Source organism: Hipposideros armiger, unplaced genomic scaffold (genome assembly GCF_001890085.2).
Source record: "Hipposideros armiger isolate ML-2016 unplaced genomic scaffold, ASM189008v1 scaffold_191, whole genome shotgun sequence".
In the NCBI taxonomy this organism is placed as follows: Eukaryota; Metazoa; Chordata; class Mammalia; order Chiroptera; family Hipposideridae; genus Hipposideros; species Hipposideros armiger.
In genome coordinates, this window is record NW_017731541.1 from 145,826 (window position 1) to 172,258 (window position 26,433).

The 26,433-nt window shown below is 58.5% G+C and overlaps 3 protein-coding genes across 13 annotated transcripts in view; 1 reads left to right on the top strand and 2 right to left on the bottom strand.

The window, feature by feature from the left end:
- Positions 1-6,504, bottom strand: part of PKD1L1 (polycystin 1 like 1, transient receptor potential channel interacting) — a 65,110-nt gene extending 58,606 nt beyond the window's left edge. Inside the window, exons 1-9 of the mRNA XM_019652969.1 lie at positions 6,467-6,504; positions 6,220-6,353; positions 6,054-6,174; positions 5,357-5,539; positions 4,101-4,411; positions 2,450-2,620; positions 1,275-1,394; positions 769-937; positions 121-360 (exon numbers count right to left, since the gene is read on the bottom strand). Of these exons, the coding sequence (XP_019508514.1) occupies positions 121-360; positions 769-937; positions 1,275-1,394; positions 2,450-2,620; positions 4,101-4,411; positions 5,357-5,539; positions 6,054-6,174; positions 6,220-6,353; positions 6,467-6,504 (1,487 nt within the window). The remainder of the gene's footprint in view (positions 1-120; positions 361-768; positions 938-1,274; positions 1,395-2,449; positions 2,621-4,100; positions 4,412-5,356; positions 5,540-6,053; positions 6,175-6,219; positions 6,354-6,466) is intronic.
- Positions 6,505-15,802: 9,298 nt separating this feature from the next.
- Positions 15,803-25,493, bottom strand: HUS1 (HUS1 checkpoint clamp component). Of its 9 annotated transcripts, XR_002125195.1 has the most exons (9): positions 25,349-25,493; positions 24,779-24,906; positions 24,520-24,696; positions 24,054-24,161; positions 23,044-23,118; positions 19,497-19,596; positions 18,085-18,204; positions 16,212-16,851; positions 15,985-16,074 (listed from the first exon to the last, which is right to left on the bottom strand). XR_002125195.1 is itself a non-coding variant. In XM_019653001.1 (8 exons), exons 1-8 carry the CDS (start codon positions 25,398-25,400, stop codon positions 15,992-15,994), a joined length of 843 nt encoding a protein of 280 aa, XP_019508546.1. In that variant the 5' UTR covers positions 25,401-25,493; the 3' UTR covers positions 15,803-15,991. The 9 variants fall into 9 exon arrangements, 5 of the variants coding, with proteins under 5 accessions (XP_019508546.1, XP_019508542.1, XP_019508544.1 ...); XM_019653001.1 differs by lacking the exon at positions 16,212-16,851 and having other exon boundaries at positions 15,803-16,074; XR_002125192.1 differs by lacking the exon at positions 25,349-25,493 and having other exon boundaries at positions 24,779-25,279.
- A 51-nt stretch (positions 25,494-25,544) lies between these two features.
- CUNH7orf57 (chromosome unknown C7orf57 homolog) overlaps positions 25,545-26,433 on the top strand; it is a 36,411-nt gene continuing 35,522 nt past the window's right edge. For all 3 annotated transcript variants that reach the window (XM_019653009.1, XM_019653008.1, XM_019653007.1), the window contains exon 1: positions 25,545-25,620. The gene's annotated coding sequence lies outside the window, so the exon portion shown is untranslated. The remainder of the gene's footprint in view (positions 25,621-26,433) is intronic.

Sequence of the window (26,433 nt, forward strand, 5' to 3'; positions counted from 1 at the left end):
TGGACAATCACTCAGGACTTCTGGGTTTGAGACAGAACAGCCCCCATCCGAGGGCCACCACGGACTGTGAGGACGTGTCGCCTGCCATCCTGGGGCGTCCTGCCGACCGGGGCGCATTACCTACGGTAGATGTGACTGGCGGAGCTGCTGCCCAGGCCCGCTGCACCGTCCCCAAAGTCCCACAGGTAGGTGACATCACTGCCAAAGGTGAGTCTGCACTGAAAGGTCACAGTGGCGTTCACCAGAGCCGAGGAGGCGGCCACGAGTCGGCTGGGGACCACCCTCCTCTGCACCCAGACATGGTGGGGCTCCGAGGTCATGCTGCTCATCCCGTTGGAAGCCTGGACCACCACGCGGTACCTGGGGGGGGCGGGGAGCCAGGTCAGAGGCAGAGACAAGCTGCTCGTCACTTCCAAGACGGCCAGGGCCCGGCACCCAATCTGTAGGGTTGTCACAGCACCGGTGGTTTCCACCTCACCGGGGTGTCGGGAGACGCTTTCTGCCCTCCCCTCTTCACGAGGTAAAGCACCGCTCAGAGCGGCGGCGTGAGCACCGCCACCTTCCTCAGAAGAGGACTTCGCTTAGGCCACAGGGGTGGTGGGATGGCATTGGGCCGGGACGGTCTGGTTCCGAAGCCCCCCACCCGCCTTGTTTAGAGGGAGACTCTGCTTCCTTGTTTGGGTTCAATTAAGTAGATGCGACACTTAATTTATTTGGTACGAGCACGCTCTCTCTCTCCAGACTGCTCGGGGACGGCCGTGTACGCACCACTGGGCGACGCCAAGTCTCCTCCTGATGCTTCTGGAAGTCGTCCTCACGGGTGGGTCTCCGCCAAAGAACCACACAAACTCCAGGGCACTGGTTTCCTTGGTAACGGCTACAAAAGCGATGTCAGTGTCGGTGGCAAACACTGTCCCGTTTGTGTAGACAGACACGGCTGTGATGAAGGAAAGGGAGGCAAAGAGCTTCAGCCCGAGGGCCGGGCCCAGCCAGGGAAGGGCGTCCCCGCCGTCCGGTGAGTGGGGAAGTGGGCCTGCACGCCGGAGCTGGCAGGTGGTTCTGCATGGTACCCCCTTCTCATGCCTTATGTAGAAGCCTTAAGGCCTGTGGCTTCTAGAAAAGTCCTAGAAGGGACTCAGATCAACAAGAGTTCGGTCAAGGGCAAGTGGGGTCTCGGCAGAGCTGTCACAGAATCTGGTGCCATCTGTGGCCTTTGTGACTGTGACCAGCTGCGAGGAGGTCTCGCTAAATCTCGAATTACAGGGAACACGTACGCTGCAGCTGGTAGCGAACTGTCACTCCGGCCCAGGCCTGGCTGTCACCCACGTGGGTCTGGGAGGTGAAGCTCACGTTGTAGCAGGAAATGGGTGGAAAACAGTGCTTAAGGACAGTGCCTGGATGGAAAAAAGAAATCAGGGAAAAACAGACTCAAACTGGTTCACTCGTCTCGCACAACACGGTCGGCCTTTCCAGTTTTAAGTTTCCTCTTTGAATTCCAATACATTTCAAAATTTGAAGCAAGTATTTGGAATCAGACCTGGGAAATATACACTTTGTCATAAAACTTCTCATCATTAGAATGTTCTCTAAGTGCTTCTCTCTCTCTCTCTCCACACAGCAAGTACATTCATTCCTTTGAAATATGCTCACGACTTCTGCAGGTGGCGTTGTATTTATGGCGTCCCTCCGTGTGCACACTAAACAGCTCACACACGGCCCACGGGTAACCTCGGGCTCTGAGGCCTCGGAGGTGCGATGCAGATGGTGCACATACGTGTGTGCACACGGGCACACGAGCACATGGACACGCATATATGTATGCATGTACCGGGGAACACACCAAACATCTCATCAGGTTCTAGGAGGGGCCCCAGGTGTCTAGGAAGATTGAGGGGAACTCATTTACCGGGAAGGGAAGGGGTGTTAGGGAAGGAGGCGGGTTGCTTTGCAAACACTGCTGGTCCCGTTCTGTGTAGTTTCTCTCTTTCTAGGAGAACGTGCCTGCGTGTGAGGTGACGGACTGCCGTGGGCACCCTGCTCAGCATCAGCGCATGAGAATATCTGGAGCGTGAACACCCCTGGACAGGAGTGATGTCGCCGCAGCCAACTCCCGCCTGAGGTGTCCCCTCCCCCGGGCTCCGCACACACCCTTCCTGGGAACCTCCCTCAGCCACGTCCGCCTTCCAGCGCACGCTTGTCCCGGCTCACATTCTCCCTCTGTGTATCTTAATGTCTTACTGATCTGACCACAAATGCCTCGAGCCTCGGGCTTTGTGTCCCCAAGGGCACAGCACTGCACAATGCACGTCTTCTGAAGGACGGAGGAATGGAGGGAGGCTGTTGTGTTGGGCGTGGAGCTGTCACCACCTGGACAGGGTGACCAGCAGGCGGCTTCGCCCAGAGCCCGGGCCCGCTGCCCACGCCGCCCACACTGCCCATGTGGTCTCACCTTGGCGATCGGCCTGCGAGCCAAAGGCCAGCACTTCACCGTCGTGGACGCTGCTGGAGTTCACAAACACGGTCGCAGCCGCGCGGCCCACGTGCACGTAGTAGGGCCCAAGCTCCCACTCAGTTCCACACCGTTCGTTATGAAGAGCTGCCCTGAGCACATAGACGCCTTCTGCAGGGAAGAAAACGGCGGTTCGATGCTGTTAGACGCTAGCAGACGTTTGTCGTGTAGGCTGCTTGTGACGGGCTGACTGACGGGCACAGACGCTGACGCTGGGCCACTCTGGTCACACGAGCCTGCAGGCGCTCCGGCCCCACGCCCCTCGCGGCGCGCGCCCTAACGCTCTTTCTAGTAACTTGTCTAACGAGTTCTGCGCTTCCCTTTTGCCCTGGGCCCAGAGAACCACGTGGCCAGTGCCCTGCAGTGAGAAAGAGTCACAAGAACGAACACACGTCGATCATCCCACAGCCGGGCAGAGACATACCTGAACCATCACGCACAAGTTTATCAAAGAACCATTTCAGCAGGTAACAGAAAGGCCGTGGACCTCCCCGCTTTCGCCCGACAACGCGGCTGCCGTGTGACCGCACGCCCTCCCTCTGCAGGGAGACTCTCTCCAGCCCTCAGACCCGCGAGGCTCTGGCCCACAGGCCTGCACCCCTGAGCTGCTCTCGCCGGTCTTGGGAGCCTGCACTGCTCCGTGGGAAGAAGCCGGCCGCCCGGTGGGTGACGAGGGACACGTGAGTGACACCCCCGTCACCCTGGCCAACAGCCAGCTCCCCTTCCAGGAGTAGAGCCCTCAGGGACTGGAGCCTGTCCAAGGCCAGCCCAGACCTAAGAAGTCCCAGCAGAACCGGAGGCAACGCTGCATGTGCTTTAAGACGCTGCTGGGGGCCTGTGACACAGCAGGTCACTCACGTCCTCCTGACAAAGACCCTCGGCCGCTCTCATCCCAGCCCCACACACAGCACTTTTCAGTTGTTCATTCGAGTCCCCGGCTTCCAAACGCTGGGCGACTTCTCCTGTGACCCAGGATGCAGTCCTTAGCTGGCCTTCACACTCAGCTGGTCCCCATTCCCTGCCCCCACGCACCCCCTGCCCCTCTCCCCTGCAGAGCCCGGGTACCCCGCCATCTCACTAACCTGCCCATCCCCTCACGTCTCCCCCGGCCTCTGGAGCTTAAGGACCAGGCAGAAGGAACAGCTGTGTCTGGCCACTGACCACGAGACCTAGGCCTCCCTCTCAGGGCCTCACTGCCGCCATCCTCGTCCCCAAACCTCTGCGCGAACCACTTAAGATGCGGGGAGTGTTTACCAAATCAGCCAAGCTTTGCAAAAAGGAGAACCGAGCCCCCAGACTTCAGTCCATGGCTTTACACACGCCCAGTCTCCCTGTGCAGGGAGATACGTCAGCTGCACACCCTCAGGACACAGCCAACCTCTCCCAGCCTCGCCCGCTGCTCCTGTGAGTGGCGGTAACTCCAGCTCCCCCAGGTGCAGGGACCAATGGGAGAACATGGGACAGTGGCCACTGCACGGTACCCGCCTCCGTGTCAGGGGGAGGGGCACAGGGTCAAGGGTCCCCCGTTGGCCCCCAGTCTCACTCTCATCAACATTTCCTTGCCGTGCTCCTGATGCTGAAGCGTGCGTACCTTTCCCGTACTGGTGGTAGGCGGTGACGGCCGCCTCCTCAGACACACAGCGGATCCTCACTTGGATGCCAGAACTGTCGCCTAAATCCATCCGCAGACACAGAGCCCCTTTGGAAACCATCTGAACCCGGAACCCCAGACTCAGAGGTGCCCGAGTGTCGGCCCCTGGGGAGCGATGGCTGACAGGAGGCACCAGGTCACCAGGGCCTTGCACTGGGAGACTCTGAGTGAGGGGACAGAGCCGCTGGCGACCAGGCTGGGGCGCGGCGAGGCTGTGGGGGCAGTGAGGTCCAGGAGCAAGGCCGGGGGCACTGTTGGGAGAGAGCAGGCACTTCAGGTCTCACAAGGCTGACAAGTCTGGGGACCTGTTGCGTGGAGGGCCGGGCGGCAGGAGGGAGCAGCCCACTCCGCAGGCCGTTCAGCCGAAAGCCAGGGTTTGGGACCTGGTGGCAGGGCTGGCTTTCACCTCTTCTCAGAGTGGGGTCCCGGGGCCAGCAGGACCAGCACCACCGGGAGAGGTGCAAGTTCTCGGGGGTCGCCCCAGGCCCGAGTCACCCAGCCCCCGAGTCCCGGACCCAGACTCAGAAGGGGGCCCCAGCAAGCCCCCAGGAGACGGACGGAAAATCTGAGAAGCGCTGCTGGAGCTCTGGCTGCACCCGCCCAGCGATGATGTGTTTCCCTCACAGCTGAAGTGATGGACACAAAAGGTGTGCCCCCCACAGGCCACCGCCTGTGACGATTTTGTGGAAATGCTCAATGTGGGGTGGGTGCTGTCGTGTCCACGTGCAGCAGTGTCTGCTGTGGGCGAGTTGGGGAGTCGGGAATAGTCTGGACAACTGGACCTTCCACCCCCAGTAACACAGGACTTCCCTGACCGTCATCGATCTGCTCCGGGTGCTGCCGACCGTGTGGGCACAGATGGGCAGCACAAACCAGAGGGCAGAAGACCTCTGAGCAGACAGAACACATCCGTGGCCCCCGGGGATGGCCCTCCAAGGGATGCCCATCAGAAACACAGACAAAACTCCAGTCTGCACACGTGACCCATGTGACAGACACAGGGCACCAAGTAACTCGGGACCCTGGTGGGAAAGCGGCCGACTGCGGGGCCAGAGCCTGTGACTAGAAAGCAGTGGCCACAGCTGCCGCTGCAGGGAGCCAGGAAGATGCTAAAATCAGTCGCTCGCTGGACATGGCTCTGGAATCCAGGGAGTCCCCTAGAGGGGACACTGGCCTCCATGCCACCCTCACCTTACCTGCTGGGCAAGATGGCAGGCCGTGAAAGTGGGGTGCTGGTGTGAGTAGATGCAGCCGCCGTGATGGGGGCCCCCATCGTGACCGTGGCCGGTGCAACATCAGTCCCGGGAAGCAGCTCCGAGGCCGTGTCCTCTGCAGAGCACAGCGGTCCCGCGGCACAGAAGGGGGTCTCCACCTCCAGGCTGCAGGGGCCAGCAGGACACGAGCACTGGAACTGAGGTTGAATACCGGTGAGGGTGGTGACGGGGCCAGGCTGGCACCGGCGCTGCTGTCTCCATGGTCAGAGGGCTCCTGCACTCGAGCGGGTCCTACGAATCGGCCCCCCGCCCCGGCGTGACGCTGGAGGAGGGGGCTCTACTTCCCAGCACGGCAGACGAGAGCACCCCGCTGGTACCAGCAGGAGCAACAGGGCACGCTCCGCGGGACTCTGGGGAATGGTGTGGTCAGTCCCGCCCGTCCCCCCGCCATCCCGGGCTAAGCTAATAGAAAGTGAGCCAGTCTATACGCGCAGCTATAAATCAACGTTGGCAGCTGACAGATGACGCTCTTACAAACATCGAACACGCGAGCTGCACGTGCCCTATTGTGCAGATGAGTTTCAGCTGTGCTTCCAGGCTGCCCCGCTGTGCCCACAGGACCGGAAGTTCCAGCACGCGCCCTGCAGGCCACGGCCGCCTGCGCCCAGCAGACACCCACCTGCAGCAGCTCACAGGAGGCCCCAATCGCTTCCCCAGCTGCGCGCGGCGGTCGGCGGCGGGGTCCGGGGCCACTGCTGCTCCAGAAGCTCGTGGGTCTAACTGGAGCTTCCCGGGGGCTCCTGAGAACAAGGGGAAAGCAGAGAGGGGAGCAGGCGGCACGTCACCACTTGGGGACAGATCGCTGCGTGCGCCGGCTTTGCCCAACACGGGGTGCAGTCGTTTCCACCGGCAGCTCTTCGTGCTGTGAATAGCTGGAGAGTCGGGAACAGCCTGGACCACGGCTGACAGGCACCTGTTCCTGGGGGGAAAGGGGGGCAGGGGACGCCTGGGGAGACCATGCAGGTGGACACCAAACCGGCGAGGGCGGCAGTGGTGTCCTGGTGCCTGGTGTCCCTGAGGAGGGACACTTACAGCCCCTTACTGGAACCTGTGGGCCTGTCTACAGCCATGACTTGACCACCTCACAGCTTCCCAGTGACTTCAAAGCATAAAGCCCCCCCCCCTCAACCCGCCCCGGAACAGCAGCCCAGAGGCCATTAGGTGGGACGTGGCTTGTTGAAGGGACAGCAGAGTGGAATGTGGTGGAAACAGTGAGACCCGGAGGGAAGAGAGTAGGGGGGACGCTAAATGCGTCCTGGGGGCCACAGGTGAGGAGCCATGCAGCTGTGGTCAGGTCATCGGCCCTCACTCTGCGGAGCGAGATTCTGACAATGGTGCCGAACGGTCTGACAGAGGCTCTACAAGAATCGCCTGCTGCCATTGGCTGGCGACACGCACTGGAGTTGGAGCCAGGCTTCCCCACGGATGAAACCGCTTTACAAGCCTGGTCTTGATGCAATAACCAAGGAGCTGCCGCCAGAGGGCAGACGGGGCACTCTTTAGGGAGAACTGCGGGGACTGGGGCAAAGCCCCACTCTGGAAGATGGAGCGGTCACTGGGCACTGGGCAAGGCGCCCGGGGGGCTGCTGAACAGCTCGGACGACGTCCTGTCCGCCTCTGACCGCACCTGTCTTCCGAAGGCCAGAGAAACGAGGACGCGAAAAACTTGGAAGGGACACCGCTGGTCCCAGCACAGCGTGCTGCAAACTTCAAGGTCTTCCTGCAGAGGTCTGGGCAGGTCGGCCCGAGGAAGGGCCAGCCTGATGGCCCCTGCGCAGGCGCCCAGGCCCCTGTCACGTAGGGTGACGTCCACAAACACCTCACACGTGGCCGGCCCCAAAGAGCCCCCTGCCTCTGCAGGTGAGAACCCCTTGGCTGTGATGGTCCGACGGCTCAGAAACCCTTTCCAATAACTAAGTGGGGGGTGGGATGGTGGTTTGAGTACAAGGGGGGCTTCCCCTGGCTCGAGGAGGATTCGGGCCCCAGGCTCCGGCCATTTTTGCAGAGGCATTAGCTGACCCTGGCCACACGTGGGGAGCACCCGGTTGCAGGGCGCAGGGCTGGCTTCACTCATCATGAACTTGCACTCTCAGCCAAGGACGGCGAGTCGAATGCGTGTCACACTATGGCCTTGGCGATACCATGAGCTACTGTGTTTCAACTGTAAGAATCACGCTTGCCAGCGGTGTTTCTGAACATGTGTCACCAAGGAGCCCTGGTGCCAGTGACAGGTCATCTCGGGGACCCCAGTCCCAGAGGCACGTCACCTCCCTGACCTTGGGGCCCAGGGAATGGGGTGTGAGAGAGGCTTGTGCCTTGTCATACTGCAGAGCTTACAGTGACACACTGTCCCAACAAGACATGTGTGCTGGTATCAGAGAGCGCACAGAGGGAGGTTTGGAAGTGACACCTGTGGCCCCGGTGACGTCTCCCGTGTGAGTTTCTGCCCCAGGTTCCACACTGGGGACCCGACAGACAAGAGGCAGCCGGCTCCGTGCACTCCGGGCAGTGAGCAGTTCCGGGAACCCTAAGGGCACCGGGCTCTGCAGGAGAGAGGGCACTTCTCGGCCGGCGGCAGGCCGCAGAGAAACCCTAAAACGCCTCAGGATAAACCCACTCAGCGCAGACTCACGTCACAGCTCCCCGTCCCAGCCACCAGCCACCTGCTCCCTCAGGCTTCACTGTGGACACTGGCCCTGAGGCCCAGGAGCTGCCGGCTCCCCCACCAGAGAGAGTCCACGTCCCCAAATAAACGTGAATGTCCTTCAGGTGATGACAGCCCCAGTGCTGACCTAAGAGCCCAGGTGACACCAGAATGCCACTTTGGAGCTCATCCCCTTTTGTGGTGGAAATGAGGGCAGAATTGGGATTTGCCTAAGTTAACATAAAGCTGTCGGGGTTTGGAACCAGGCACAGAGGCCAGGTCACGGGACTGTCCTCGCCACAACGTGACGACAGCAGTTGGGGTAAAGCTCTGTTCTTTAACCCCAGCACCTTCTTTAAAAATTGCTTTTTTTCTCCACTGAAACAGAAGTGGAATGTTCCTGTTGAAGGAAAAAATGCTGAATGCACACTTGTAGACACAGCCAAGACGCCGAGGACAGGCCGCTCACCGTTCCTGGCCGTCAGAAGCGCCCTTGGCCCTCGAGGTCCAGGTCCTTCCCGGGGCCAGTGGGTCACGGCCACAGCGGTCAGCCGGCCGCCTTCCTCTGAGATCCCCTGGAAGACAGTAAAGAGGAGCCTCGCGCATGCTTCCAACTTCTGTCCCGTGAGCACTCGCATCAGGACACGGTCACACCGGGGGGACAGAAAGACGAGTGTTTCCCTGGGCAGAAATGGAGCAGCTTTCTCCCAGTGCTTCCGAGAGCTCCTCCCATCACGTGCGCTCACGCAGGGGTCTGTGTGTCTGCCTGACACTGGCCACCGCCCCAGGGAGACACAGCTGACGGAAGCTGAGGAAGTGGGATGTAAAGCACCGGACTGGGACCTCTGGGAACAGGCCGCCCTCCAGGGTTCACAGGGATGACCCTCGCTGGCCCCCACTGCTCTGTTTGCCTTGGCGTTTGGCTGAGATGCTCCCCTGTGCTCCAGGCAGGTGTGTAAATTAATGTGTAACTGGAGAAGAAAGCGACACCAAGAGGGGGCTGTTCTGTGGCTCCGGGGGGTCGGGGGGGGCACGGAAGGTCCCAGGAGGAGGCTGAACAGCCTGCGGGGGGCTCGGGCCGGCACGTCTGTGTGAATCGCATCTGCCACAGCTCTGCTGCAGCCGGACAGACAGACGGGCCCCTGGGGAACTCAAAGGCACCTGCGCCTGGTTTGGCTACAGGCCCTCCCGCGTCTCCTGGTCCCTCAGCCACCCCAGCCCCCTGGTTCCCTTCCCGCCGTGCTGTGGGGGTGAACCCCCGAGACTTGGGGAAAGGCGTACTTTGCAGTTTTACTGGTGACGTGCCTACAGAAGGGACCCACTGCAAACACCTACCCATTAGCAAGCCAAGTCCCCTCTGACATGGAGGAAACGTATTTGTCACCTTCCTGTCACATATGAAGCCCTCCTCAGAGCCACCTGCCCGCTGAGCTGGACCCACACGGGGTCAGAGGGACAGCACGTCCATGGAAGTGACGCCTGCCCCCTCACCTTCCCTTCACGGTGGGCCCGACACACTTGGAACACGGCCCAGGGCTGAAGGGTGCAAAAGCCCAGAGCCAACCCGAGATGCTCACAGCTGAGAAGGCACAGAAGTGACATGACTGAGGAGGGACAGTCCCCGTGCTACCAGCCACAAGGGGCCACCTGGGTTTAACTAAAACTAAGGAACACTGAGGGTTATTTTCTCCATCACATGAGCCACATTTCAAGGGCTTGGAGTCCGGGTACAGAGGTCCGTCATCGTGGAATGTTCTGGTGGCCAGCGCTGGTGCGGGCAGGGCTGGGGGCATGGGGTCGCGTTCTGCGTCACCATGAGCCTCACCCCCCACCCTCAGCAGCACGAGGTTCTGTGTCACCAGTGAGGACGGACGGATAGGCATCGGGGAGAGCTGGGGACATTGAACAAACCAGACAGTGGCATCTGGAGCTTTTCAGGTACTTTAAGTGCAAATATTCTGAGTGAAATTAAATGGCTTCTAAAAATGGCTTCTTTTAAACCCCCGTCTCAGCCCCTCGGTTAGGAGCCGTCAGACTCCCCAGGACCTGACCCGTCCTCACGGCCTGGGTGGAGGAGGAGACCACGGGGCCAGGACAGAAGCCCGACTGGCAGGAACCCCAGGGAACCTTCCAGACGGCACAGCATGGAATCCAGCTCTCCTTTGCCTGGGCTGAGTTTTGGTGAACAAAACCCATCTATTTGGATTTTCTTAAGCACAAATTCTGTATTTCAGGTTTAATACTGATTTCGGTGCTGCCCTGAGGTAACAATTAAGTCCTGACTCCACAAAATGCGCAGCTACTTAGGACGCACACGGATGGAGGGGAACACTGGCCACCTGGACGCAGCGACAGCCGCCTGAGGGTCTCAGCAGTCCGAGCAAAGGCCGGCACGGTCGCAGCGTGACAAGCACAGTGGGCAGCAGCTCGTCCTGAGCGGAAGCCCGATGTCCCGTGCTGTCAGGCGTCGGGTGTGGGGAGCACGACACCAGCCACTCGGACAAGTGTGCACGTACGTAGGTGCGGAGCGTGGAACGGCCCTCCCTGCCCAGGTCCCAGCGCAAAGCCAGGCTCGGACTGTCCCCGGGGCAGGGCCTCCAGAGGGATTCATCTAGGGGCGCCCCCGCGGCCATCATGGCAAAGCGACCGCTCGTGCCTGACATCTCACTGCAGTCACGGCCGTGTCCACTGTGCCCCTAGGGGACCTTGTGGGCCCCCCAGGTCCCATCTCCAGGTGCTCTGAACTTTCTGCAGCACCCACCCCACCCTGCCACACACAGGGCTGCTAGCGGGGTGGGGACACGCTGGGTAACTGACTAAGCTGAGGCAAAAACTGGGAAATTACTGGGTCTTGGTAAATGTCCACTTACCCTCCTGTGAGCTGCTCCCAGGGACGGGCAGCACCGAGGACAGCAGGGCCAGGGCTGGGACCAGCACCCTCCACCCGGGCCCCATGGGGCCGCCTGCTCAGCACCTGGGGAGGGGGTGCAGGGGTCGGGGAGACGGCAGTCTGTCCTGAAGCAACAGGGCTGCTCTCCCTCTGTCCCAGGGGGACAGTGAGCCTCCCGGTGGGTGACTGGCCAACTGGCCAACCGCCCGCGTCCTGAGGAACCCCCCTCCCCCAGGAGCTGGGCTCTCACCCACCCACCAGCCCTGGGTTCTTCCACTCAGAGGAAAAGTGTCCTGAAGGGTGTTAAGTGCGTCCTCTGTGAGGCTCAACAGCTGCTCCAATAAAGTACACGAGGTTACTATGGTAACTGTGTGACAAACAGCTGAGAGCTCGGCAGTTGGCCAGGAAGGGCCTTCACCGGGCACCTAAAGCCATTTTCCAAGTTGAAGAAAACAGCTTTGCCAATGCCTGGGACTAAAAGTAGCCTCTGTAGCCTCTGTTTTGTACGACTCAGAGCTGCTGAATTAACACATGGCAGCCGTTGCTTCTAAAACCTGTCTCCCCACTGGCTTCCAAAGAAAATGAGACATCCATCCTTGGCGGAATCCAAACACCTTGACAGGTGGACCCCAAAGGCCGTTGGCACTCTGGCCCCTGGGGTGTCGGGGATGAGAGCCGTCCCCCCTCCCCCTGACTCTGCAAAGTCACAGGCAGCAGCCCCACTGAAGGGGCACAGCGGTCGCCAGCAAATCATTTCTAAGCACCAACGGGTCTGGTGATCACGTCGGTTTCTCTCAGAAAGACACAGGAAATGCACAGAACCGTTTGCATTATCTTGTCCCAGTGCAATCATTCAGAAAAGCACGACACACATTTTCCACGGGGGGTTTATTGGGTTCCAAAATACAGGTTTTTACACCAAGCCGTGTCTGGTCATCGGGTCTTCTTGGCCCCGCTCACCTCTACGGCCAGCCCTGCGGCCTTCATGCTTTGTGCTTTTGTCTGGAGCAGTTTCTCCCCAAAGCCACACTGAGTAAAGTACTATTTGATACAGATAACTGATGCCCTGAACCAAATAAAATCACCTTTGCTGCTTGTCAGTCGGGGTCACGTGAGTCAAACACCTCTGCTGTGCAGGGCGGACACAGGACAAGGCTCGGTCCCCAGACGGCCCCTCCCCCCCCTCCCCCCGTGGGGCTGCGCTGAGACCGTGTGTCTCCTGGTTCTGTCAGACGTGCCCACCTGCGTCCTTCAGGAATAGGTAAGTGAGAAACGCTACGGCACTCACACAGAGCATCACTTTCTCCTGGACAAGGCTGCACGCTCCGGCAGTTGGCAGTGGGATCAGGGCTGTACAGGGCAAGGGCTGGCCCAGCTGGGGGGAGGGTTGGGGGAGGCACTGCCCCTTCCTCACGTGGGGGGGACAGAGGCCTCCTGTCCCCCCTCCCTCACCTCCCCGCCGGTTTACTCAAATAGCAGAGGAAGGCACAGGTGACTGGTCCCTCCCCACGAGGGAAGCGTGTGCCTTCTAAGGGCGAGACGTTCAGACCACCCTCGGCTGGGGACCCAGGCCCCCCACCAGCAGACATGGTCCCACTCCTGGAGTTTTGACTGGAGCTCACAATTTAGCCGAGGCCTGAGCGCTACGCTGCCTTCAACTCTCACCACCAGCGGGGAGTGGCATGAGTCACCGTTCCAGGAGCCGGCGCCCTGAGACAGGACTGGGACGCCTTCCAGAAAGGGCCAGCGCGTCCCCAGGCCTCCGTGTGGAACCAGGCCCCGCTCCGTGCTGACCAGGGGCTCAGTCAGGGGTGTGGCAGCGGGCCGAGGACGGCGGCTTCGTTTCCTGGCGCTACCCTGGGGCTGTGTTGTCATCAGGGGACGCGTGAAGCCCGGTCCAGCCTGTGTGGCCGGGGACCGGATGATGGGTCCTCTCCCCTCACCACCAAGGCAGGTCACACACACCGACCGAGACTCGCTCACGCTGGGCCCAGGGTAAGCCATTACTCCAGGTGCAGCGTTACCTTACTGATCTGGTCTTAGTTTTGTGAACCTGTTATAACTGCAACTTGACAAATTAAAGTTCAGGTTCCTACTTATGCAAATGAGGACGTGCTGTGAAAATTAAGAGTCTAAAGTTCGATGTTTAGAAAGCTGAGTTGCTTATGGACTGCATTCATATAATAAATGTTATCACTCCCTCATACAGGAATTTATTTTTCGGTACAAAGCTGAATGTAAAACTTTCAGAAAAGACTTATGTTTATAAAGATTGAAGTAAAACATCTGGAGCTAAGCCGGTTTCCCGTCTTTTCCGATCACACGTGCACGTTACCGCGCTCCATCCTGGGCTCAGGCGGTACGCGTCCTGTCGGGCCTCCGTACCTGTAAGTCAGAAATGTTTTGCCGCATCAGCACACTTTCTCCGTAACATTAATTTTAGATGAAATTGTGTCAAGCCACAGATTCGCTAACCAGTCCCGTTTCGTGTTTGTTCAGTACGACATCTCTGACTGCAATCTCTGTGTAAGTTGCCATAAGATGGTGCATTGGGTCAGAGGGCACACACATTTTTTAAGCCACTCCTTTTTTAAGTCAAGGCCACCCTGGACCCAAAACAGTGGGATCGGTGCCCACTCCCACCAGCAGTGTCTGAGGGCGAAGGTGAGTCTCCCTGATCACCTGGGGACACCAGTCATCACACACCACCTCCCAGCTCAGCGCTGCAATGAGAAGCCATAAAGACCCAAAGATGCCCAAGCTTCCTTTCAACGCCCCCCGCCCCCCTGCAGAACTCGTATAAAAGGACAGAGCTGTGTTTCTTCACGACGACGCTCTGCCCATTGGGCCACATCTCCCAGCACACGACGCCACAAATGCTGTCACTGCCAGGACCCCAGCCCAGGACCCCCGGAGCAGCGGCCTCCGCCAGGCCCTGGGCCAAGTGGCCCTGCAGGGAGGGTGGCCAAGCGCTCGGGCATTGATCACTAGGGGGCCCAAGGGGCGTGGGCCTGAGCATGACCACCCAGAACAGTCCTGCACATGGCAGGTTCCTGCACAGCCACTGTCAGCGACAGTGTCAGCCATCCAGAAAGCTACTTTAAAAGAGATCGCCACAGTCTAGATGCTAGTCTGGAAATAAGCTAATTGTTCAAATGACAGCCACTCCTCCACATGAACTAACTCGCTATTTTCTAACACACTTTGCCTTGGCGACTGTTCAGTAAGGCAGCAGCTCGCTGCATCTCCCAGCCCGCGGGCTCTATCGGCACCCCCACCCCACGCGGGAGGGAACAGCCTCCCCTCCAAGGCCCCGGAAACACAGCGGGGCAGCCAGTCCTGCGAGGACAAGGAGAAACAGGCCCCATCCCAACACCCGAGGAAGGGCCCTTTGCCCACGCCCACAGAATATCTTGAGTCATCCATAAAATCATCAAAATCAGGTATTACGTAAATCAACAGCAGACAGAGCTGAGGGAAATTACATCTGGTTTTAGGACCTCTTAAAAATTGCATGGGAACCCACTTTTCTATAGATTTCAAATTGAGATGCTCTTTCTAGATTCGAAAAATGATTGGTGAATGTTAACCCTGGAATGTTCATTATTCCAGCCACTTAGCAGAAGTGAGGGGAGGCTTATGGTCAGAAGTCAGCATTCCTGGATTCTAACCCCATCCCCGGCCCCGGCTATGTCAGGCCACCTCGCAAAACCTCAGGACATCTGTGCTGCTCTGACCTGGACGGGCCCGGCCCCATGTCCTCCTCAGGATGACCCTGTCTGCCACCCCGACAGGGACAGCGGACGGTCAATGTGCTTGTTCAATTCGTAAGAAAACCAAAAGGCAGTTTGTGTAATGCAGATGGAAGGAAATGCGCTTTTACTATTAACTTTCGGGAGCAGTATATTATCTTCATTACGTATGAAATGTCGTCATTTAAACACTCAGGAGGAACTGATATTCCAGATGGTCAAATCACTAGCACATTCGCTCAGAATTCTAGGTTTTATAAACTGGCCTCAGGTATCGCTTCACTGCAATAAGCCAGAGAAAGGAGAGAGGCTGCAAAAGTAAAATGATGCCTGATTTTAAAGTGTTAGTTTATCAAAATATTACATCCCATTTGAACTAACATCAGGGAGCCTGAGAAGTCCCTCAAAAACACTGGTTTCGCCAAATTATAGGAAAAAGCCATAAAACAATCGTCAATTTTGCTGATGTCCCATGTCTTCCTCTTATCCTAAGCAACTGCCTTATTTCTCAATTTGCAATGTGACCTTGAGATAACATTATGGTGTCCAGCCCCACAGCAGGTGGCAGTCGGGCACACTGGGAAACATGAGACCCACCACGACACTCAGCAGGGCCTGATAAGCCGTGACACACAAACAGAAACGTGGCCCTGTCACCGAGCACAGACGCTCTTTCCAGAAAGAGAACCTGGGACCCACAGTGGCCTCAGGGACACTGGGAGTAACGGCAGCCTGGACAGCTTCAGGGGCGTCACCAGGCCCCTACACTGCAGCCAGAGACCCCACACACTCTGAGCAACAGGCGGCACAGGGCTGCCAAGGGCTGCCAGGGCCAGGACACGTGACACTGGGACCCAGAAGTGCCCCGGGGCTGTCCCCACAGGGCGCCCGCTGCTGAGTGCTTAGACGGGGACAGAACCTTGGGGGAAATGCCGTGTCCAGGCAGCATTTGTGTGAATTCTAGACCATTTCTAAATACAAGAGAATTTTCACGTCTTCAGTAAGGAAGTCCTATTCCAAGTCTGGATAAATAAACTCTCTTTTCAATGTCATAAAAGCACAACAAATTAGACACGGGAACAAAGAATATGAAATAACATTTATCCAACTGTGTTTCATGAATTCAATATCTAGTTAAAACATAATAGAAAAATAAGAAAAATGTACAGAATTTGTGCTGCTGTGAGGACACACGACAGGACACATCGCCCAACAGTCTCTCCCGGTCAGTCGTGCCAGGGGTCCCGGGCCCCCAGATCCGGCAGGCGCTGCTATGACAGCGCAGGGATAAAATACTGCAGGGACACGTCCTCGTGGAGCAAATCGAAGTGAACCACCTTGTTGCTGACGATATCTGGGGAGAGAAGAAATCTGTGACCATCAGGCCTCCCAGCTCACATGTCCACCCCAGACCCCACTGACGGTGCCTCTGCTCCCGGGGCGCCCGGTCCCCCGGAGGTGTGTGACCTGCCCCCGGCCGGCACAGCTGACCTGGATGCCAGCCTCGCTCGGGAGAGAGAAGCGAAGCTGCCAAGGTCTCAGGCAGACTTCCGGGCACCACATTCACCCACATCCACGCTCTTCTAGGAAAAAGCAGCTTCCCGCCAGGGAGTGAGTGCAGCGAGGGAAGTCCAGGCGCACGGGTTCGCTGCCACCCGGGACGGGCTGCGTTACGCACTAGAGAGCAGCAGGGGACAGCAGGGGCACTTCCGTCGGCAGCCCAGGGACTTCAGCAGCCCTGCGAAGGCCACGGGGCAGGGTCCAGGCAGAGGCGCAAGCCCAGACAGACAGCGCCCAGGAGGAGGACGGGTGACCGCAGAGTGTGACAAGGCCCAGTAGCCAGAGCCCACGGCCACCAGGGCCAGGACAGTGGCTGCTGCTCCAAAGGAAACCCGCTGAGGCCAGATCAAGCCAGGCGGCGAGGACAAAGGGGTGGCGAGGGCACTCACACCCCAGCTTTGGAAAGGCAGTCACAGGAGGAGGGGAGGACAGGGGACCAGGACAGACTCCCCGGAGAGGTGCTGGGCACACGCAGGTGGAGACCGAGAGCAGCAGGGGCAGCCCTCAGCGGCAGGACGGGTGCTGACAGCGGCAGGTCGCCCAGGGACAGAGCGGCAGGCAGGAAGGAGGTCTGGCGGGTGAAGGGCCAGTGAGAGAAACTCGGGTTTGCAGTCACGGCTGGCTGGTGTGCCTCCGTCACACGTGGGGCCCTGAGAGCAGGGCGGTCAGTCTGGCCAGTGACAAACAGCCCTGTCTCCTGGCCACAGCGCAGCTCAGGGCCTGCTGCCCGCCTCCACTCCGCAGACAGGCGGCGGCGCCGGGCCACACCTGGAGCCTCGCAAAACTGAGACAGGACGGCCCCGCCCAGAGCTACGAGGCGCCCGCGCTGGCATGTGGCAAGGCGCCATCTAAGCCTGCACAGACCCTGCGCTGAAGCACAGCTTCCGCCCCTCAGCCCAGAAACTCAGCCGAGCCTGGCACAGCGTCTCCGGGAGCAGCCCAGGCGGGCCCGGCGCCCACGGGCCCTGCCCAGCCATGCCCGCCCGCGGCCCTTGCCGGCCTCCTGAGCCCGCCACCCCACCGAAGGCCTTCCCGCGGCCCCCAGGCTACGCCCGCCTTGGTTTCTCCTCCTCTTCCAGCCTCTCATTCTAGACGCTGGTCCTAGACACAGCCGCCTGTTCGCCGTTCCTTCTCTACAGGGTGCTGACAATGACAACGTGGCGGTCATCAGGTCCACTTCGGGGCCCTCCTCCTCCTCAGCTGTGCTCACAGGCGGCTGAGTGCCAGCCGGGCAGCTGTCACTAAGAGGTGCCCTTCCAAGCACAGCCCGTTTCCCCTCAGGGGCTGTGATCTCCGTGGCCAGGAGACAGCCAGCCCTGGAAGACCCGGGAGTGAGCCCTTCCTCATGTGGGGCCGATGCGAGCGTGCCGAGGCAGGTGTGCGGCTGCGGGAGACGGAGTCAAGGAAGGGGTCGAGAGGACGCAGGCGCCAGGTCGGGTTTAGACAGGAAATGGCAAAGGCATCGCATGGGCGTGGCAAGCCAGGGCGTCAGGGCGTCGTGCCCGTCAGGCTGGGTCAACGCGGGCGGAGGACGGGGGGGTCAGCACGCGACCTCCCACAGCCTCTCCAGGCGCTGACCACGCGTGGTGCCCGGCGAGAAGGCGTGGACCCCGCCAGGCCTGCAGGAGCCCGACCCCGCAGCTGTCTCCCACGGGGCCTCTGGGTGCCTCGGAACAGGAAACCCACACACCCGAGGCCACGTGACCGAGCTGTCACACGTTTACGAGGCCGCGCACAACCTGGGGCGCTAGAGGGGACGAGCGTGTCGGAAGTGTGAACACAGAACAGAGCAAAGCGCACTCACTGCAGACGGCCTTGGTGGGGTTCACTTGCTGTCCAGAGAGAAACTGCAGGAACTTCCGGATGTCCACATGCACTTCCACCATGCGCGCTGGGTTCCTGTCCTGAGAGGCGTCTTCCCAGGCTAAGATCACAGGGATGTGACAGGGAACTCAGAGAAGCAGCGTTTAACGGCGCTTACGGAAACACGCTGCGTCACCCTGGTCAGCGGCGCAGAAACGCAGCTAAATGCAGACGTCACACTCGGTCAGCGAGAATGTACTGGTCCTGACTCTGGGGCACGTGCTAATTTCCGGGGGAGCTTCACTTACAGCAGCGGTTCTCAGCCTTCCTAATGCTGTGACCCCTTAATACAGTTCCTCATGTTGTGGTGACCCCCAACCATAAAATTATTTTCGTGCTACGCTATAACTGTAATGTTGCTACTGTTATGAATCGTAATGCAAATATCTTTTTGTTTTCCGATGGTCTTAGGTGACGCCCGTGAAAGGGTTGTTCGACCCCCAAAGGGGTCGCGACCCCCAGGTTGAGAAGCTCTGACTTACAGGGACCTGAAATATGAGCCAGTCTCCCCCTTCAGGCCAAACAAGAGTCTCCTCTCACGTGTGTCTAAGAGCTGAGCCGACACAGCTAACGCAGGCCTCTCAGCGGAGAGAGAACGTCTGTTCACCTCTGGGGAAGGGAGGCCCCTCTTTGTTATTAAAACTAACAAAACGAGTCACAGCGACCAAGTCCTCCGGCACAGCTGTTATCAAAGACTTGGTCACACGGATGTCACCTTGTCCCACGTGGAGAGGAAGTCCCTCAGCTACGCTAAGCGCGGCTGTGACAAGCAAACCTGGACACTAATTCTGTAAGTTGGGGGCCCCGTGTATCTGGGACACGTGTGTGACTACACAGATGCCACGTCGTCAGCAAGTGCCCCTCCCACGACCCCGTGTGCTCAATCGCCCTGTCCCCTTCACTACTTACTGAACTGACTCGTGGTCCCTTATCACCTTGTATGAGACAGAACACCTGATCCCGTGAGAAGTTTCCATTTGCTAATCTAATTTTGTATTAAGGAGGCAAAGCAGGAGACAGAAATGCTATCTGCCTTTCTGATTCATTCCAGCGGACAAACTGCAACCTCCAGCAGCAGCAGCAGAAACAGGAGTCTCAGGGCTGGCAGGGCCCTGGGTTACCCAGCGCGGCCCGGCTGGCAGAGCCCGTGCCCATCCTTCCGCCTCCCAGCAGCAGGCCCACTCCTGATGCCCAGGGGCTCAGCTGCCCTCTCCGCCGACCAGCGGCGGGCATTCAACCTCAGTCATGCCCCGTCCCCAGGCCCGAGTCACAGCCTCTTTGGGTTAGAGGCTCAGTAAGGCAGCCATCTGAAACGACGTGTCGGGAGCAAACGGAACCCACCAGGAAACTTACCTACTGGAGGATTTCCGAGATCTTTAAAATGAGTTGTAACACACACTAGTTCAGATTCTATTTTCAAGTTCAGGTCTCCATTTAGGTTTGCTTCAATTATCTGCAAATTGAGCATTTCAGTCTTAAAAGAGAGAAGGAAATCACCCCCGTGACCCAAAAGAACCAGGTGACAAGGTAGCCCCACCAACCCCCGAACACTTCCGACGGCACCAAGACCCACCCGGCATCAGCAACAGAGAGGAGACGAGGCCTGAGGCGCCCACGGGGGGAGCCTGGAGAACTCGGCAGAGACCTGGGAACATGAGCACTGGGGGCTCTGCCAGGAGACAGGGAGGGGGTGGGATCTGGGGGGCCTGCACAGGGTGGGCGGAGCACGAGGGGGAGGACCCAGGAAGCCCAGGGGAGCTGGCTACGGGGGAGGCCACGTGCCTCACCACTTTGAGGTCACGACGGAACAGAGAACCCCACAGTTCTGCAGCCAGGACCCACCCGGCCCCCCCACACCTGGAAGGAAAACGCATCCTAAGGGGTTGTGGTCAGACCCCAAGCCAAGACATTCTGGAAAGCGAGGAGCTACACTGGCCAAGCAGCACTCAGGGCCTGGGGTGCTGCACCAAGCACGCGGAGAGGGAGGGACTTGTGATTCAGGAGGGGCTGGGCGACACTGGGGACAGCGAGGCTACGAAGGGAGAGCGCAGGACAGAATCAGGGACGCTCTGACATGACGTGACCAGGCTGCCTGCAGATGCACAAGGAGAGCGGACAGAGCGCAGGAAGGAACCTGAAATATAAGGGGAAGTATCGCAAAGGGAAGTGAACAGGCAGGAAGCCACGAGCAGTAAGAGAAGACGGGGCGGAAACACAGATCACCGAACAGAACCGGAGATGCAGAGGATCTGAAGGACACCGGGCTCGAGGCCGACAGCAGGTCCAGAGACGGACGGCGCGTCCGTGCTAGCCAGACAGCTCCCGAGCGAGCCGAGAGGCACACCTGGGACTTCAGAGGGAACGGGAAATGCGGGTACCTGGCCCCCGCCCTCACCCACTAGCAAGTCCCGGCCCCTCACACAGGAGGCAGAACCAGACGGCATCGTCCCCAGACAGCACCGCGGTGAAGGCGACGGGGAAGAAAGACAACGCGGGAGCCCAGGACCTCACACCCCGCCACACTGACACCATGAACCTGGGAAGCGAATGAGACACTTGCTCCTCCTGTCTGTCTGTCCCGCGTGATCTGCCAGAGAACAGCTTCAAAGCACAGGTGTGGGGTCCCCTTTCCCCGTGCTCCCTAAGAAAACGGCGGGGGTGGAGGGACAGCGTAAGGTGTCACTGCTTTACGCTCTGACAGTGCAGACGTCATGCACACGTTCCATGATGAGAGCAGAGAGAACGGAGGCGGAACCCAGGGGGCTCGCCGACGGCCTGTTTCTACGAGTGGGCCAAAGCGCTGCTCTAAGCGCGGATTTAACGTAACCACAGAGCCTTTAGGATTTCACGGGAACAGAACGCAGATGCTGGAAGAGAGGTTTCCAGGTTCAGAAGGTCTGGACACGCTGTCAGGTCTCCAGGACGCCAACAAGCTGCAGTGTGGTGACAGGTGGGGCTGGCGCCCTCCCAACACAGCTGGGCCCGGTGACGGGCGCGGCCCCTCCCCACTGCACACCGCCCCCAGCGCCCACCCGTCCCCGGGGTCCCCTTCCACTCCACTGTCCCGTGCCTGCCGTGCCTTCTCCAAGGGCCCCAGAGGGCCTTTCCTTTCCAGCTCTGCCCTCACACCAGTGGGCTCTTTTAACTGGACAGCGTCTCCAAACCAAGTCTGGGGAAAGGTGCCCCACCCGCGGCCGGCCTAAGGTCTCGCTCACCTGCCCACCACACTCGGCTCCTTTCTACCCACAGGTCTGGGTAGAGCCCATGTAGGGCCCTGCAAGTTGGGACTCTGCTCCCCGATTACACGAGGCTGCCGCCTGGCCAGTGGAGACACAGAGGCACTGTCGGGTGTGGACGGGCCACCCGGCAGGTGCAGCAGGCAGATGGGGCCGTGGGGTTCGTCTGCACACTCTGTGGGCTGTACTCAGGGGGCGTACTTGAGTATTTCTCATTCTTGTTCCCTCAAACTGGTGAACTCTGAGTATTCCTCATTCCAGAAAGGAAACCAAAGGTTTTTCACCTTGAGTGAGCTCTTATTTCTAAGGCTTTTGACATCAAATAACAAATAGCCCTCCAGACTTGGCTGCATAATCCAGTGAAGGGACCCCTGAAAGGGAAGTATTCACCTTAGCCTTTTTTTTTCACTCCCCAGAAATAGGGTTCGATTCCCAGCCCGCTCTCCTGTACCCGGAAACACTGGACTGAAAGGATACGTAACAGTCCTTGTGAATATTCTGGGATGCCCATCAGGGGTCTGGAAAGACAACACGTAACATAGGCCCATTGGTTTCAATAAGCACACACTCAATAGCTACCTGTAAACTCACTGCTTCTGAAAAGCAATGGTTTTATATAAATTATTCAGGAAGGCAGGCTGCGAAGGTGCTAGACTCACTTCGGGCTTAAATGTGCTCGTGCGCTCTCCCAACCCTAACGCCCGAGTCCTCAGGCATCACGCCCCACGCCTCCTGACCACGCCTGGGGCTGTTCCCACAGTGGGTGGCTGGGACACACAGATGGCTGAGATAGCGTTCCCCTTTCCGATGCTGGCGGGTCACTTACCATGGAGCACTGAGCACGGAGTTATGGCAAATGGCGGGAGGCTAAGTGTTGGGGGGACGAGAGCAAGTGTGAAACGGCAGAGGCAGAGGCTAGAAGGAGCGGGCAGTGTGGGGAAGGGGACGAGTCCAGGGAGTTCTGCAGGGGTGGAGTGGCCATGTGACAGGGACGAGGCCAGGCAGATGAAGATCAGAGTTGACACTTCATCAGGTGGATGGCAGTTTTCAGAAGATTCAGGACATAATCAAATGTGGTTTGATTATCAAATTCAGAGAACCCTGGGTGTGAATGGGGACCACCCACACTCTTCCCCGTCACTGTCACACGCTGTAGCATTTCGTGACACTGTAGTGGATCGACCGCCACCCAAGCAAACAGCAAAGGAAACACGTCCCTGTACTTGGCAGAGAGCTGCTGAGGGGGAGACGGCGGGCTGGGGGCTTCGTGCTGGGCTCCCTGAGACCTCCGTTAAGTAGACAGAATGCCCAAGTCACTGCCAGTGTCAGTGACTCATAAAAAACGTCCACACAGCAGACAAACTGTGATGTTCTGTCCAAAACACAAGCGAAGGGAGAACTGTGGACTATATCCTTAATATGCTATAAATATAAGTATGACAGACTGGGGCAAACTCGAAAGCCTCCTCCGTGAGGGCGACGGAAAGCACCAGCACAGGTTTCCCGGACACTGTGAGGCTGCAGCTCTCAACAACAGGCCAGTGAGAGCCCGCAGCGCGGAGCCTCAGGGCAGCCTCGGGGCACCCACAGGCACCCACACCTGTGGCAGGCACGCAGCCAAAACCAAATACCCTCGGCTCGTTTCTAAGGCAGTTGTAACTTACGAGGTGATTGCTGATGTTTTTCATTTTTTCCACAACGCTCTTCATAGTCTTCAGGAGTGGCAAATAAATACTAACCTATGAAGCCAACGAGAAAAACAGGAGTATTAAAAACGCTGGCACAGCCAAGTGCCGACAGGTGCCTGCTACAGCCTAGCTTTGGAACGTGTGCACACATAATAGCTCTGCAATCTGGGGTTTTGAACTGGCTTTTTAACATAAGAAAAACCGTTTTACTTCACTAACTCACACCTGACTCGGTTACCTCGGCGACCACACACCTGTGGGCACTTCTGGCTCCACAGGACTGCAGCCCTCCAGCCAGAGGCCCTATGTCGCTGGAGTGAAATGAGACTCCGAGGGACGCGCCCCAGACTCAGGACTTTCCACCCGGAAAAAGGACCACGAGGAAGTCCCTGCACCTGCGCGCAGACCAACAGTTTTTCCAACAGGTTACCAACAGTGCTTGACATGAGGCAATGCTGGCTTTCCCAGGCGGGGCGGACGTCCTCCAGTAAAATCCCTTTTTCATGGTCTCTTCATTCACCATAAGCAAGAGGCAAAGGACCCCTGGGCCTCGTCTTTATTTCCAGCTGCCCTGGGATTCCTGCTGGACTGAAGGAGCCCCGCCCTTGGCCCTTACACACGCTCTGGATACCACTCCTTACAGGCCGTGGAACAAGCAAGTTCTGTGAGACCCAAACTGGTGCCTGAGCCATCGCTCCCGACAGAAACCACGGTCCCCCTCAGTCCCCCTCGGTGTAGTTTAGTTTTATTTAAGCGTCACTGCTGAGGAAGACGTTGTCTCCCACATGTGGCATGTGGCTTTATTGCCACACGCAGTGCTGTTTTAAGAACTTTACATAAACAGCAAAAGGCAAATACTCCATTTCTTTTCCTGGAATATCCTTTAATAAGTACCACTGTCAAACAAAATGTACTGCAAGGCGATAGCTGAAATCAGGGAACTCAAATCACTTGTGTGATGAGCGGCAGGACTGAGCGTCACTTACATCCGAGTCGGGGACTGTCGGTTCCTGCAAATCCTTCCACAGTTTCCTAGGAATGACCTTTATGGGGATATCGTGGGTCACAATGCGACTACTGTTCGATACAGATAGCTGCCAAGAGAAGAATTACACAGCGCTGTTATAACGTCAATATCAAATTTAAAAAAAAACAGAACTGAGAGACAAAAATAAAAAAGCTAACATCTAAGTGGAACGTTCTCAATCCATTCATCAAAACCATTCCACAAATATTCCGGGAGTGCGCGTCGCGCTCCGGGCTAGGAGCCGGGCGAGTGCGGAACAGGCCAATGCCATTACATCCGAGGGGCAGCGGAGTCCAGTGGGAAACGCTCAGGGGCCACGTGTGTCGCGTTAACAAAGGCAGTCAGCTTTCCGCGCGTTTGGCAGCCGGGCACGTCGCCACGTCAGGTCCTGCTGGGAAGTCTCGGAGCCGCTCCGTCCCACTCACCAGCTCTATGGAGACGGTGAGGCAGGGGAAGTGTTTGTTCGTCAGCTTGATCTTCAAGGCTCTGGCGTTCTGGGCCGTTTTCAAGGCTCGAGACAGGTTCTCCGATATCAGCTCTAAATAAATCGCATTGCTTTCTGCCGACACGCCTTCCATCTGAAATTCGCTGAAGAAGTTCTCCTGAGGGAAGAGGCGGGAGGGGGCTCCTGAGGCCTTTCCGCCGTCCCTGGCGGCGTGGGGGGCTTCCCGGGCGTCCGCTCACCTGTTCCAGCTCGCACCACATGCTCACGCCTCCGTGCGCCACCCTGTCGGCGAGGATGAAGTTCAGCCGACTCGGGCTGATGCGGAGCGTGCAGGTCTTGGCCAGCCTGGCTATCATGTTGCTGACTCCTGCGGCAGGGGGTGCAGGGGAGGCGTCACCGGGGCGCCACGACCCCGGGCCCGCTCGGCCGCACGGCCAGGGCCGCGCGGTGCAGCCTCCCGGCGGAAAGGCGCCCGCGTGCAGCGGGATCCCCCCGGGAAGCGCCTCGGCCCCGAGGCGTCGCGCCGGCCTCCCCACGCCCTGCCGGGCACGACGCCCACGTCGGGTGGGAACACGGACCCCGAGCCGCAGGCCACGGGCGCCCGGGGCGCGCATCCGCCCCTTCAGCACACCGCGCCCACGGGCGTGGCCGCGGGGTCGCGAACCACGGGGATCGGGTTTCGGGAACGAGCCGGGACACCGGCCGCCCGGCCCACTCTCGCCGGAAGCCCGCCGCGCGCACCGCCTCCTTCCGGCCCGCCCCCCTCGGGGCCCTCCCCACACCGCCCGGGCGCGCACGGCCCCGCTCACGCGTGAAGTGGTTCAGGCAGGCCGCGTCCACGATCTTGGCCCGAAACTTCATGCTGGCACGCGGGGCCGCGGAGGGGGGCCCGTCAGCGGCTGACTGGGTCTCGCCCTCAGCGTCCCGCCGGAAACGCCGCTGCGCGCTCGCAGGTTCCGCCCGCCGGCGGGAGAGGCGGGGCCGCGTTACGCTCGGGGTCACGTACGCGGGGGGCGGGGCCCGGTCGCGCCCCGGCCGAGGGGACGGCTCCCTTCAGTGACGCGGAGCCCTCCACCCCCAGGTATGAGGAGGGGCTCTGGGGTTCACATTTTGAAAGAACGTTGTGACTCCTCTTTCCGATTCTTTTAAAACGTCAAAAAGAAAGCCCGTCGCTTATTTATAAGAGGTGATTAGAGCTGGCGCTTAGCTGCCCGCCTCTCGCGCGCTCGGCCCTCCCTGCTCAGGCGGCGGCGCTGGCGCCCGGGCCCTGCCGGCACCGCGTTGGTCACGGTTCCCAAATGGTGGGGGAAACGGGAGGTTTCAGGAACATGGACGTTACGTGAGAATTCTTTAACTTTGTCTCATGATGAACTTCACCAGATCCTGTTAAAATTCTTAGAGCATAAATGACGTCATGATGTTACACAACTTTTAAAAAACGAAAGGAGAAATAGAACAAAAATTGTATCCAACTTGGTTTTTCAAAGACAACACTATCCGTGTTAAGAATATGTTAATTTTAATGCGTTTTGCAAACAGGAACCTACAACCTTGTTTTTAACTTGACATATAGAATCTAGATATGAAAAATAATAACTCGTTATTTTAAAAGGGTAAAATATTAAACTTACAAACAGTTCTGCCTACTTTGAGAATATAGCATAAAGCTAAATTCCAGTCTACACTGACGCATACAAACGTTTCCCAAACCAATCATGATGTTACATTAAAATTTTCTGGTTCACAAACGTGTTGTGTTACTTTATAAATTAATTTTAAAACAGAGAGATAAATTACTAAATGAGGTAGATACTATGGAGATCATGAATAGGATTAAAGAATGTATCTAAATAAGCTTTGTAAACAATATTTCATAATTAATTGACCTTTACTT

Excerpts from the sequence above, each read along its gene's own strand:
- HUS1 (XM_019652997.1), bottom strand. The coding sequence starts at position 25,153 with ATGCGCGCCCCGGGCGCCCGTGGCCTGCGGCTCGGGGTCCGTGTTCCC. Across the intron at positions 24,697-24,778 it reads TGTGGTGCGAGCTGGAACAG|GAGAACTTCTTCAGCGAATT; the intron begins GTGAGCGGACGC and ends CTCTTCCCTCAG. Across the intron at positions 24,162-24,519 it reads TCACCGTCTCCATAGAGCTG|CTATCTGTATCGAACAGTAG; the intron begins GTGAGTGGGACG and ends TTCTCTTGGCAG.